Source organism: Rhinolophus ferrumequinum, chromosome 15 (genome assembly GCF_004115265.2).
Source record: "Rhinolophus ferrumequinum isolate MPI-CBG mRhiFer1 chromosome 15, mRhiFer1_v1.p, whole genome shotgun sequence".
NCBI lineage: Eukaryota > Metazoa > Chordata > Mammalia > Chiroptera > Rhinolophidae > Rhinolophus > Rhinolophus ferrumequinum.
Genome location: NC_046298.1, coordinates 37,606,027 through 37,620,543, shown reverse-complemented (window position 1 = coordinate 37,620,543; position 14,517 = coordinate 37,606,027). Strand labels below are relative to the sequence as shown.

Here is a 14,517-nt window from a genome sequence, read left to right as displayed (position 1 = left end):
GAAATTCAGCCCCGAAACGCTTTGGGGCCACCTGGAAGGCACAACTCTCTCCCCTGGCGTGGCTGTGCGGGGAGATGTGATACGAGGCCTGCTAGGGGGCCTCTTTGCCTCTATTTGGGAGACCTGTGAAAAGGCCACTATGAAGAAAAGCAGAAGTGTGACATGGAAAGGATTCCTAACGTCGTCTGAGCCCCTGGATCCAGTCATACCCAAAGCCAGCCCTCTCCCAGCACTTGCAAGTTATAGAGCCCAGTAAATCCCACCTTTTGCTTATGCCAGTTTGATTTGCGTTTCTCTCACTTGCAGATGAAATAATACTGACTGATTCACTCTTTTCCCCCCATAAGATCCATCATGACTCAAGAGGCCCTTGAGGAGAGTTGGGATAGTAAGAAGCAAACAGGGTGACCAAGGAACACCTAAGAAAATACTGACATCAAATGACACCCGACCCAGGTGACATGATGGTGGTGCAGAGGGTCTCCAAGGCCAAAGGCCTCCGTCTGCTCACAGGACGGTGCCAGGAGAGCCAGTGCCGGGCAAGCAGCCAGCTAACAGCTGTGGGGAGACTGCCTTGGGGCCCAGCTGTGCATCAGCTGGAAATCATGGGGGGCCCCCGCCCTGGATCCTACTGACCTGCTGCCTATTGTTGGGGGTATAAGGGAGCAGGGTGGAGACATGGAACATGATCTCATAGTCCTGGTACGTCGTGTACAGGGAGTGGGTTCCCGTGGAGTCAGCTGAAACAGAAACACCAGTTAGCACTGCATTTCCAAAACCTCTGGGCTTTTGCCAGAGCCCACATACCATCTGTGTCAGTTTTTAACTTGATGTTTTCACTTAACTCCATTCTTAAATACATTTAGATAAAAAGGAAACCTTGTATCACACAGCCACCAGATTGGTAACAATTTAGAAATCTGACAGTAGGAAGGGTTGGTGAGGATGTGGAGCAACTGGAACCCTTTATGTGGCTGGTTAGGTGTATAAATTTGTTAGCAATATCTATTAAACCTGAAGACAGGCTTGACGGGTGACCCAGCAGCTCCTCTCCTAAGATCATAGTCTAGATGACCATGCACATGTACCCCTAGATATGGGTATAAGTGTGTTCAACTGTCAGTCAAAAGAATGAATAGACAAAGCAGCATATTCATACTGTGGAAAAATACACAGCCATGACCAGGAATGAGTCACAGCCACAATGTGGGTGAATCCCACAAATACATTGAATGAAAAACACCAGACGCAAAGGGGCACATACTCTATGATTGCATTTACATTATATTAAAAAATAAGCAAAAAATTATGTTACATAGATGTACACATACAGGTATCAAAACTATGAAGAAAGGGGGAAATGACAATCATGACAGTCAGGATACTGGCTATCTCTACTGGGAGGGGGGTTATGACCAGGGAGAAACACACCTGGTTATTGGCTCCATGTTTCAGAGAGGGAAACTGAGGCACAGACAGGGAGTGGCTTGCCCAAAGTCATACTTGCAATGAGTGGCAGCAATTGATGCTTATTTGAGAGCTAATTCTCTGTAAGGCCATGTGCTGGGTATCTGACACTCACAGCGAGCCAGTGCTGGGGCAAGAGTATGGCTGTCCCTTAGTGGAGGGGGCTGAACCCTGGGAGCAGGCATCTGTCTGAGAAGGGGATAATAAGTCTCCTTTTCCTGAGTGTACTGCCCATTCAGCAGCTCACCAACAGAACCACAACACTAATGCTCACACTTGCTGCGGGCTTCCTGTGTGCTGTGCCAGGCAGTTGTGAGAGGCCCGTGCCCTGTCAGCACACTGAGGGTGGCGTCACCCTTGGAGCTCTGGGAGGCTGGACAGGTCCACACCCAGCACGGAGTGAAGGCTCAGTATGTTAGGTTCAACGCCATGCTCCTGAGGTAAGCATAATTATTACCGTCACTTTACAGATAAGGAAACTGAGGCAAAGAGAGGCAAAGCCACCTGTCCAAGACCACAACACCAGCAATGGCACAATACGGTGCTTATTCCTCCTACTTCTTCAACAGAGGAGGTAAAGGTCATGATGATGACAGCCGCATACAGCTGTTCTACTCTTGATTCACCCCTCTGTGCTTGGTCTCCTCATCCAGACCTCCATTTTCCAGATGAGGAAACTGAGGCTTGGTGAGGCAAGGCAAAGAGCAAGTGAGCAAGCCAGAGTCGCATCTTTCCAACTCACCCTGAGTAACGAATCCAATGATAGCCCCCAAGGCCAATGAGCAGTCCTCTTCCCAGGGAGCGCTGATGCCAGTTGTGTCAGCCATCCATCCCCCAAACTATCTACCACAAAGCATTTTAATCCCACACATCATCTATAAATGTATTGATGTATGTACGTGCATATACATGTAGGGAATGTTCTAACATATACATTGTACCTACCACCCACCTTAAGCAAAAGATCATTTGCATCTGTTTAACATATTTGTATATGCTCAGCATCTCATTTTCCATGTACAGCCAGCCTCTCCCTGGACAGGTAACCACCATCGTGAATATCGTGTCTACCATTGTTTTTCTTTAGAGTTTCATTATGTAAGAACAAGCCTCCAAACAATGTATTGTTGAGTGTGCTTGTAAGAGGCACTCTTCAGTGTCCGCTCTTTTGAGACCTGCTGGCCACGCTCGACATGAAGTACGTGGCCCTCATCCAGGCTGATACCTGCAGCTGTGGTTCGTCGCTGTCACTGTCACACAGCACTCTGCTGTGTGAACAAACCACAGTGCAGTCCATGTCTACGGTTATGAGTATGGAGACATCTCCCGGGATGCACATGCATGAGTCCTCAGAGGACATGTCTAGCAGAGCAACTGCTGGGACACAGAGTCAGTGACTCTTCAGACTTACGCAGAATATGCCACACCATTTTCCAAGGTGGCTGCACTCCCTGCATTCCCACTGGCCGAGTCTCAGAGCTCCCACTGCCCCATGTCCTCACCTTGCGATCACCAGGCCTTTGGACTTTCACCCATCAGGTGGGCGTACGGGGGTGTCGCCCTGTAAAGCCAACTGGGTTCCTAACCAAGCCACTGCGGCCACTTACTCTTGACATCCAGCTGGGCAGCATACTTGGCGAAGCCCTTCAGGCAGACCTTCTCCCCGACGAGGGAGAGGAACTCCTCGAAGGCAGGGCCGGCCTCCTCGTTGTTGTACATCTCCTCCTCCGAGCTCTGGCCGGCCTTGCAGTACAGGATGCCCACTTTGTGTTTCCGGCAGAGCTGCAGAGGTGAGAGCGGCGTTATGAGGCCAGGCCAGGCACAGATGTCAGAGGGAGCAAATGGGGCTTCCACAGGTGCTGAGCCCGGGAGCTCAGTGCCACAGCCAAAGAGGAAGGAAAAAGGCATGGGGGCTTGCCCCAGTTGTCCCTCTCCTCACTCCCACCCAGAGGGGCATGACAAGGTGCCCGTGTTGCCTAGTCTCGGTCTCTCAATAGAGGGCGATGCCACTCTCTCGAGTGAAAAAGACTGTTACCTTGGCCGGATTCCCATAAGTAGGTGGACGGGAACTGGCTAAGGAAATTCTGAAGGGCACAGTAGAGTCAATGTTGTTTTTTAGGGGGTGGGCCCCAATAACCATGTTTGTTTGATGTAGCCCTGATTCCCCTGGTCACTGGTGACTGGACCATGGGCAGATAGACACCTGACCTGAGTGTGGGCTGCTCAGAGGCTCTCCTGGGATAGAGAATCAGAGACTGGGACTCTGCATGTGGCTCTAATTCTAACAGCAACTCTGTTAGGCAAGGGAGGGCCAGAAAAACAGAGGGAGCCAGTGTGCAGAGAGAGGGAGGGAACAGGAGTGTGTACGTGCACACACACAGACACACACACAGGATCCTGGTGGCTCTCTCACCCCTAGACTATTTCCCTTCTGAGACCCAGTCAATTCCGGCTCTTGGCATCCCCAAATTTGGTAACAGATCCCTTCTTTTACTGAAACTAGCTTAAGAGGATTTCTGATCTTTGAAAAAACAGTGACCAAGACAGAAAGAGGTACCAGGAGTGGGGCCACTGTGCCCCACTGGTCCCCACCCTGGCCCTGGCTCACCCCTTGCTCGTCGAGCTTCAGCAGCTGCTCCGTCACCTTGGGAGTGTTGAGAGCCAGCCGCAGGCAGTGGATGTTGAGCTCGGGGATGACGTACTCAAGGGCGTCCTTCAGGGGCAGGCCGCGCCCGGTCCCATGCTTCGTGGCTGTGGGCGTAGCGTCCTCCAGGATGGAGCCCCGCAGGGTGATGAGCTGCTCGAGGGAGAGAAAGGTGGATTAGGAGGTTCTCGGGACCCAGGAAGGGATTAGAGCAAATGAGGGTGTCTTGTTTTTTTTTTAAATTTATTGGGGTGACAATTGTTAGTAAAATTATATAGATTTCAGGTGTACAATTCTGCATTACATCATTTATAAATCCCATTGTGTGTTCACCACCCGGAGTCAGTTCTCCTTCCATCACCATATATTTGATTGAGGGTGTCCTGTTTTTAAAGCAACATGTGTGACGGTCAGTGGCTTGGGATCTAGCCACCAGGTTTGGACCAGGCATTCAACTCACTGCTTCTTGGCTATGTGATCCTGACCAAGTGACTTCCTATCACTGAGCAGGGCTGCGTCCTCTTTTGTGAAATGGATACAGGGACAGTATCGTAAACCTGAGGGGGTGTTGGAGGACCAAATGAGACGGCGCATGGAACATACCTTCATTTGTCTAACAAATACTGCCTGAGTGCCTCCTAAGTGCCAGTCCTGTTCTAGGTACAGTGAGCAAAACCAAGACCCGAACTTCGTGGAGCTGACATTCCAGGGGGGAGATGGATCATTATCAGGGAGTAAGAGATATAATGAATGAAATAGGCTCCACCAGGTGGGCATTCAAATGAACACTCTCACTGTCATTATTACAATATTATTATATGTAAACATATTACCATAAGCTTTGATGTAAAACACCTGCCTGCCCCCAACCTCAATGCCACCTTGGATCTTGAACGGTGGTACTCGCTTTCAACATGATTTCCTGACAAAACTACCACCAGTGGTTCTGATTCAGTTGGTCTGGGGTAGGGCCCAGGCATGTATGTATGTATGCATTTAAGTATACATATATTTATATGTGTGTATAGTTAAACACACACACATATGTACATGCACATGTTTAACACCACTCAGGTGATTCTGATATGTAGACAGGGTTGAAAACCTCTAGGCAAGTCAATCATGGCCGTCTCACTCCCCTTCCCCAGACGCTGCTTTCCACGTTTTCTCTATAGCTGGCCTTGTGACTAGTTCCAGGCAATGAGATGTGAGGGGACTTCAGCTTGGGGAGGACTTCTGGGGAAGATTCCTCCCTGATAAAAGGAAAGCCTCTTTCCATCTGTCTATTTCTTTTTTCTAAGGACATTGGTGTGATGATAAAATGTTTGGAGCTGTGGCAGCCATCCTGTGATCATGAGGAAAGAAACAAAAAATATCACAGAGAAGTCAGTCTCAGCAGCCACCAACCTCCACACTTCCTGTTAGATAATTAAAATAACTCCCTATCATTTTAGCAAATGGCTAGTCATGTTTTTCTGCTCCTTTGCAGATAAAACAATTTTTAACTGATATATCTTAATAACAAGTCACATTTATAAAGGTTTAGTTCACTGCACTGTATTCAGGTACGACAGTAGTTATTTAATTATACGTATAGGTTTGTTTGGGGAGATTATCTCCACTTTGTAGATGAGAAAATGGAAGCTTCAAGAGGTTAGGTGCCTTATCTTAGGTCACCACAGCTAATTGGTAAACCAGGATTCCAACCCAGGTTGATTCTTCCAAAGCTCATGTTTTTTCTTTGAATTTTTTTTTCTGACTGTGAAGTATAATCCACAGAAAAGTACACAACACATATTAGTAGAGCTAAAGGAATCAACACAGAATGAACACCTATGTAATCACCACCCAGATCAAGAAATACAATATTCCCGGCCCCCAGAAGCCTTTCTGTGCTCCTTCCCTCCTCCCCAAAGGCAACCTTACCCTGACGTCTAACCCCGTAACTTATTTATGCCTGTTTCTGAGTTTCCCGCGTTTGGATAGTTTTTTATCTGGCTTCTTTCTCTGAATGCTATGGATATGACATTCCACCATGTTGCTGCAAGAGGCTGACATTTTCACCACGATGGAGTTCATTTACTCTACTGCTGACGAGCACGGAAACTGCTTCCGATGTCTGACAACTGTGACTAGAGCTGTTAGAACATCCATCGAAGCACCTCTTTGTACATGTGAACACATTTTCTTTTGGGTTTACACCTAGAAGAAACATTTCTACGTCACCAGGCATGTTAATCCTCAAGTCTACTGCACGGCCCAACAGTTTTCCAAGTGGCTGTCCCATTTCCCACCTGCCAACTCCGTCTGAGAGCCCCTGTGGCTGTGCATCCTAGCACCAGCTCAGGCTTCTATCCACAACGTGCTGCTGGCTACCAGGTGATGCCATGTCCAGGGCTAGGCACAGCTGCTCCAGCACCACACCAAGATGGCGCAGCTGGGGGTCTGCAGCCGTACAAGGGAAAAACCCTTCCCGGAGGAATTGTTGCAAGCACCCAACAAACACCTGGGGCAATGGTTTAAAGACTGAGGATCAGTGCTGACTGGAAAAACTTGCTCACCCTAAGTCAACAGGCACAGGAGGTGGCAAAAATAACATGTCATGACATTGCCTCTAAGCATACAGCCCACCCTTGCCAAACAGGACCTGGGCCGGAGACATACAGAGAAGGAATGGAATGATCTCATGCTTGGGAGTTTCCAGTTCTAGCCTCGGTAGTTAATAAACAAATCTCTCTTATCATAAGCAGGGTAGTCTTGAAATAAATTATGAAAAGCAATGATGTCTTATGCTTTGCCCTGCCAATCTGGGTGGCCCTGGGACTATGGGTTTCAACTAGTGCCCCAACAAGATCAGTGTCTGTATCCTGCTGACCCTGCCCCACAGCGCCCTCTGCTGGGGCCAAGGGACAGCGTGGGCCAGAAATCCTCATTCTTTCCTCCACACTGGAGACAGGTGGCCTACGGTCACATTTTGGCTCTGATGACTTGACCAAAAGCCATTACTTGAAAAGCTCCCAGCTTTTCCTTCGCTGCTGGAGATAATAAGCAGGGCACTGGCAGTGACAATGAGCGGTCATTTCTACTCTCCACCTGGACTGTGACAACAGCCTCCTCTAGGTCTCCGTCCTCCCACTCCTGCCACCACCCCACCCCAGCCTGTTCTTCTGGTAGCAGCTTGCTTCAGATCACATCTCTGTTCTGTACAGAATCTGCTAACGACTTTCCATCTCTCTCCAAATAAAATCTACATTCACTCATTGGGCTGCAAGGCTCTGGCATTTCATCGAGGGTAACCAGTCAAGTGAGCCATGAAAGTGCCTCAGCACCACGGAAGCAAGAAGGTTCCTATTTGCACAGATGGTTCTCCACCGGCTCCCAACTCAGAGACATCCCTGCCTCACTGTGCTGGGTGGTGGGTGTACCATTTAAGAACTTTTCCTGGGAGGTCACTTGCCAGTCAGTCTGACTGGGTTTGAATCCTGGCTCTACCCCTTCTCTAGCTGTGTGACCCTGGGCAAGTCACTTAATTTCTCTGTGCCTGTGTTCTCATCTATAAAATGGGAATAATCATGCCTGCCTCAAAGGGTTATCAGGGTTCAATAAGATAACGCCTGTACAGTGCTTAGCATTATATCTGGCATACAGTGAGCCCTCAATATGTGTTAGCCATTATTACATGTACACGTGTCAAATATATTTGTACAAAGCCATAGACATAGTTAAGAATTTAAAAAATTTAACCTTAAAAAGGAAGCTATAGTTTCCCCACTTAACAGTATGCTTTGGAGATTATACAGACACACACACAATCAGAGGTACCTACTGAACATAAATGAGGTCCCAATTGATGGTCCATTACACTTGCTTTTTCACTTTAATATGAGATTCTCCCTTTTGTAATTTGCACACTTATGCACTCTTTAAATTCTTAACAATGAGTGACTGTTACTTTTTAAATAAAGAAAATACAAATCTAAACCTCCAACCCGAACAGACCTAAGGTCTGTCCAAAACTCATGTTTGGGGGACTAAATGGAACCCCCCGGGCCTTGTGGGTGAGACTGTCCCTGGCTGGTTGGGACTCCCTGGGTCGTGGGACAGACAGTGACAGGAAGGGGGGTCAGGACAGGGCAGCTCTGGCCTGGGCTCGTCCTGTCCGGGCTCCGGGGTGTGGGCCGGGGGCTGACGTGTAGGCGCGTGCTGCCAAGGCCCCGCTCCAAGTCTGTCCCCGCCCTGGTGGGGAGCTCGGTGCTGCCAAACTCACATCCCATCTGCCAGGCGATGTAGTCCCGCTCGACTGTCTGCTTGGCGGCCGGGGGCGGCCATCTGGGGTGGGCCAGCCGGCTGGCTTGGAAAATGGCATGGGCCCGTCGCTCTGGCCCCCACACCCTGGTTTACAAGAACCTGATATGCGTATGTTGACAGGAGAAGAACAGAACTCTGTGAACTCAACTCTTGCTCCCCAGCACGGCCCTCTGACCTCAAAGGAGATAGTGACGGCCATGACAGCAGTGTCATCACAACAGTATCTGCTGCTCAGAGGCTCACTGCCCTGCAGCCTTGTGCTACCATGTGCGACAGTCCAAGAGAATCTTCCTGCCACTTCAGGAAACAGGACAGTACAAAGCCTATTTCACAGATGAGGACACTGACGGACCCGGAAGTAAAGCCACCTGCCCGAGGTCACACAGCTAGTGAGTGGCAGAGACAGACTGAACCCAGGGCTGTCTGTTCCCGGAGGCAGAATTTAAACTTGACAGACAATGTGGCAAGTGGTTAAGAGCATGGGCTCAGGACCCAGGCAGCCTGGGTCCATGTCCTGGCTCTGCCCCTGGGGGACCCTGACAGGTGATTCTCTTCCTGAGCCTCAACACCCTCATCTGTAGAATGAGGAAAATAACGGAACCCACATCATGAGACTGGGGAGGATCTGAAGGGTCAGTGCATATAAAACACTTAGGACAGTACCTGGCAGGAATATGTGTTAAAAGCATTAACGTAACTATTGTTATTACTATTGTTACTACTTTTGGGCTATGTAACCCTCTGCTCTGCCTCCACGGCAGAAAGAGCTTTAGGAAGGGGCAGGCAAACCTTGTTGGTCACTACCCCTGCCTCTACCTCCAGATGATGAGGTCCTCGGGCCTGAGTACCCAACAGGGCAGCTCTATAAGGGGCTGGGAACAGGGTTAAGCTGGGGTGTGGCCACGCACGTGTGTGCGTGTGTGCGTATGGGTGTGTGTGTGTGAGCACAGAGGAACAGGCTGCTGGTGGTTGTGAACCTCACAGTGGGCCAAAATTCACAGGGCTGACTGAAATGTGACATGGGGACCATGGACTGAGACCTAACTTCACTGGACTCTGCCCAAGTACCAGGCCCAGCACTGCCTACTTATATATGCCATCTCACCAAGCCCCCACCTCAGTCCTATGAAACTGAGATTCCCAAGGGAGAAACTGAGGCTCTGAGAGAAGAAGCTACATGCTCAAGGTTTTGTAGCTGCTGAATGGCCAAACCAGGACTCACACCACGTCTCCAATGTGGCAGGCCACAGGACTTTTGCACTGGCTATTCCCTCTGCCTGGAACACCTTTGTTCCAGATGTCCACATGGCTCCACTCTCATCTTCAGGTCTTTACTCAAATGTTATCTTCCCCAGCGACATCTCCCTTGGCTCTTCTGTCTAAAAGTCTAACCACCCCTCACACTTCTTATCTCTTCCTTGCTTTACTTTCCACCTTGCCATCACGTACTACACTATATAATTTACTAAGGTATCTGTATATTATCTGCCTCCCCCACAGGAATGCAGTTCCACGAGCATTTTTCCTGCCTCGTTCACTTCTGTCCCCTCAGCGCCCAGCATAGCAGGGCTGTCACGGGGTGCTGCTGACTCAGTCTCCATGGGGTGGGTGAATGCCCTGTGCCCCTAAGCCTTGGGCCTAGCCTACAGCAGACTGGAGGCTAGTTTTGTGGGAGTTGGGGGTGGGAAGAGGACGGAAGCAGGCACAAGCTAGAAACGGCATTAAGTCAGTTTCACTTACTGGAAAGGAATCCACAGCAAAAATATTATACTCTGACCGAGCATCTCCGAACCAAAGTCTCGTGACTCTCAGAATGTGCAATGCAGTCTGGTATTTTAAAAATTCCTTCCACATAGTCTACTTTCACTAAACAATAGCAACAACATAAAAACACTGGCACTAAGTTGAGTTCACAACTCATGAATGAGTCCGACGTGTAGTCTGAGCGGTTAGTGGAATCTCAGAGGCAGCCGAGTGGTGGCTGGAGCGCAGGTCAACAACTCACCTACCACTTACTGGAGGGTGCTTGGGCAAGTTCCTTAACCTTTCTATGCCTGTGTCGTCATCTGTATTGAGGATAATAATGCCTTCATAATAGAACTGTCATGACATTTAAGTGAGTGAATATACAAAGAGGGTATAGAAAATGCCCAACATACAGTGCAAGTTTCCAATACGATAGCAACTATAGCGAATATTATTTATTAATATTTGATTATCACTGTCATTTCACCCAGCAGTTCTCCAACAGTCTTATGCAGTGTCAGCTATCACCTCACAATCTTCTCTGGTGCTCATCTGGCCAGAAAAGTGAGGAGAGGGAGGAAGAGGCACGGGAGGACGGAGGAGCCAGTGACCACCGATCTGGGGGACAAGATTGTGGGGCAGCTTCCCCTCAGCTGCCACAAAGCCTCTGTGGCATCATATTCCCCCTTAGTGGGAAGGTCTTCATGAAAGGATGGGGCGAGGGTCCTCAGTGCAGCATCTGCCAGTCTGCATGAAACCCAGGTCCCCGGCAGCAGCCAACTGCTGGGTTCCCATGTTTGGGCAAAGGCCAGGCCCAAGGGGCGATGCAGGGCAGAGGGAGACCCATTTTGGGGGGGCCTGTCCAGCTGACGACTGCCCCTTTTCTGGAAAGGTCTTTTGGAAGACTCCACCATTTTTGTTGGCCTAGCTCCCCTCTTTCTGACAAGGAACCATCCTACTGCCTCTTCCAGGTGGCTCTGATGGAACTGTCAATCACAGTGCCCTGCTCGGCCCCTGGACCCTGGGGGAAATGCATATCCCAGATCTGGCCAGTTTCCTCTGTGACCCCTGATGATAGTGACTGGCCCAGGGCGTGGACTTGTGATTCAGGCAGAGCCAAGCAGAGTCCTTCCCAGAGATTCAGCAGTGAGAGTGTCTTCTCTGTAGAGAAGAAGGTATGAGCGGCCAGTCTTCTTTTCCCCAGGACATGGAGAGAGCTTGTTGGTGGCAGACGAGAATAACATTCACAGTGTAAAAGAAGCAGAGCTGAGCAGAACAGACTAATAAGGAAGCAGAGTTCGTTGGGGACATCACTGGAGTTCCTGGGGTCCAACCATGCCTGAAGCTAGCCCTACCCCTGGATTTGCTGTTCCACGAACCAATGAATTCTTTCTGGCTTAAGCCAGTTAGAAGTAGATTTCTGTCACTTACAATTTAAGAGTCCTAATCAAGCAGGGTGCCCCCAACAGGCCTTGTCCCCTAGCCACAGCTGACATGTAATCCAGGGGAAGACCTCTGACCAAGCCAGGACAATGGGATTCTTTATTCAGAATGAAAAGAGAAGCAGGGAGTGTTTTGAGCTCTCAGCATCAACAGCAGTGCCTGGGGCTGAGATTTCCCAATTCCTGCCATGCAGAAGGCATGTTGTCTTAAATATTCTTTCCACTCTGCAGGACACCTCGGGGTCCTGAAAGAATCCCCTACATCGCTGCCTTTCTTTCTTATGCTAACCAGCGCTAATCTCTTGCCAATAGAAGACTCTTGGGTTCTGCAGTCAGACACACCAGATTGCAGTCCTGGCCTGGCCACTGCTTATTCACTGACGTGTCTTATTTCTGAGTTGGAGTTTTTTCTTCTGTAAAATGGGGAGACTAACAGAATTATGCTCATAAGGTTGTTGGGAGGATTACATGAGATGAAGCAGGAGAAGCACTTGCCCACAGAACCTGGCACAGAGTGAGGGCGCATAGATGTGAGCGGCATTTTTGGTAATGGTAACTGTAGTGATGGGACCTACCTCGCGGGTCCGGAAGATGATCCTGTACTGGTACTGAGGCCCATGGTCCTTGTGGTCCTCCAGCTTCTCCCGCTTGATGCTCACAGCCACTGGCCCCAGCTTCTCATCCACGCCAAAGTAATTGGCATGCTCTGAGAGGGAAAAGCAGGTGAGTTTGGAGTCAGCTCTCTGGGAAGGGGGGGTGATATCCCACAGCAGGGGATGGCCGGGGCAGGCTCTCAGGTCTGGTCACAACCACACTCAGTGGAAAGACCGTAAGAGGTGAAAGCCCACTTACTATATACCACATCTGCTAAAACACACAATTTTTCTGAGCCTCAGTGCTCTTATCTGAGAAATGGGGGCCCTGACATTACCCACAATTCACAGAGCTTATGGGAGGTTGAAACGAAGCTCACCCTCTTAAATAAACGAAGCTGTATATTTATATACAAATATAAAACGCTCAGTGCAGTGCATGATGTGTAATAAACTCAGCCTCACTGTAATCATCTCGTATTTGCAAATGTCCATCAGCTTAGCTCTCATGGAGTCGTTAAGATTCTAGCTAGACAGCCTCCTGGCCAGCTGAAATCCTGGCTCTGGCACTGTTACATGGGTGACTCAAGTCACTCAATAACCTTCTCAGCAGTAAAATGGGATCAGAAAGGGACCTCTTGGCACAGCTGTAAGGATGAAGTAAGTTAATAAGTGTGGAGCACTCAGTACAGAGCCAGGCACACAGCAAGCATGTGAGAAGTGTTAGCCATTTCCATCCCCAGGGCATGATGTTTGTCACAGAAAAGGGACTGTGATTCAAGTCCGTGGGCATCACTTTTATCTGACCACGGTTCTATAGACGTAGGAAACTTAACCACTACTCTTTTTTTCCCTTGTGCTGACAGAGTCTTAATGAATCATGGAAGAAGTCTCTTGCTCCCTCCCTGAACTGACAACTTCTCCCCCTTTTTCTAAAACATGCTGCTGTTTTATGATCCTTCCAGACAAATAGTTCTTCCTGATGTATAATCCAAGTATGTCCGGCTTGCGGTGGGTACCCACCAGCAGTCTGACTTGACTCAAGTGTGTGACGTCAGTCTCTACCCATGGCCAGAAAACTCCTTCCCACCCCAGTGCTCTGATGTTGAACTGATGGTTCCTATTCTCATGAGATGCTCTTGGCCAAAGGCTTACCTAAGGCCCAAATAATGTGTGTCAATTAACCCCAATCAGAACAGCACCTGCAGTGGGTTAAATAATCTCCACAGCTGGTCAGAGAACAGAACAAATATTGTACTTCGTAAATATCAGTTAATTCCTGAAGTGGTTGCTGGGTTTGTTTTTTAATTCGCCAAGGCATACCCAGTAACTCGCAGTCCTGGCATACAGTAGGCACTCAATAAACAATGACTAATTAATTTATGAGCTTCTAGGACTACAAAGAAATAATTTTTTTAAAAAAGAAAATAGCTTTTTAAAAAAGTTCTATGATGATGAATTGTTTTAATGTACAATCTTACTTGAGCCTCATTACAGTCCTTTCATGTAGGTACTTCAATGTGTGAGTTGAAAAGAATGTGTTGTTTGTTAGGTACAAAATTAGTATGTATAAATATAAAATCAGGTTTTGATGGGTTCTTCAAATCCTTATTTTTTGGCTACTAGATCTGTCAATTTCAACGAGAAGCCGTCAGCTTCTCCCAATGACTGTGGATTTGTTTACTCGTCCCTGTAGCTATATCAGTTTTTGATTTACATACCCCAAACCCAGGTTGCCAAGTACAAAGGTTCACAACTATTAAGAGTCTCTGGGTGAATTTTTAAAAAATCAGCATGAAATGGCCTTTTTAGCTCCCCTAATAAGTGCTTTTAGCCTTGAAATTCATTTTGTGAGACTGATGTTGCCTCACTCGCCTTCTCTTGGTTAGCCACTGTCTGCAACTTGTTTCCTCCCTTTATTTTCAATTTCTGTGTCATTTTGTTTTTGTGATGCTGCTATAATCATGTCCATTCCTCACACGAGGGCACATTATCTAACAGGTGAAATGTGTCATGTAGCTAATAAGCTATGGAATAGACACCCCAAACCCAGGGCTGTCTGGCTCCAAAGTTGGAGCTGCAGAGCAGTGGGATGACCTAGTAGATATTAGTTATGTTTGACTAATTTGAAACTAATTGCTGTGGAGTACTAGCTGCCTATCCATTATCTATTCTTCCCTTCCTTTTTAAGAAAACCCTCTAATCTTGGGGGTTTTCTTAAAGCACAAGGAAAAGAGAGGGGCTGTGTCTAGCCAAAAACCTACATTTCCCAGACTGCTTTGAAGATGGGAGTGGCCACTAAGCAGAAGCAGTTGGA

General features: G+C 48.3%; 1 protein-coding gene across 1 annotated transcript in view; it reads right to left on the bottom strand.

Annotated features, from left to right (window-relative positions):
- SIPA1L3 (signal induced proliferation associated 1 like 3) overlaps positions 1–14,517 on the bottom strand; it is a 218,799-nt gene that overhangs the window by 70,252 nt on the left and 134,030 nt on the right. The window contains 4 exon segments of the mRNA XM_033127388.1: positions 637–740; positions 3,075–3,249; positions 4,076–4,264; positions 12,183–12,313. Of these exon segments, the coding sequence (XP_032983279.1) occupies positions 637–740; positions 3,075–3,249; positions 4,076–4,264; positions 12,183–12,313 (599 nt within the window).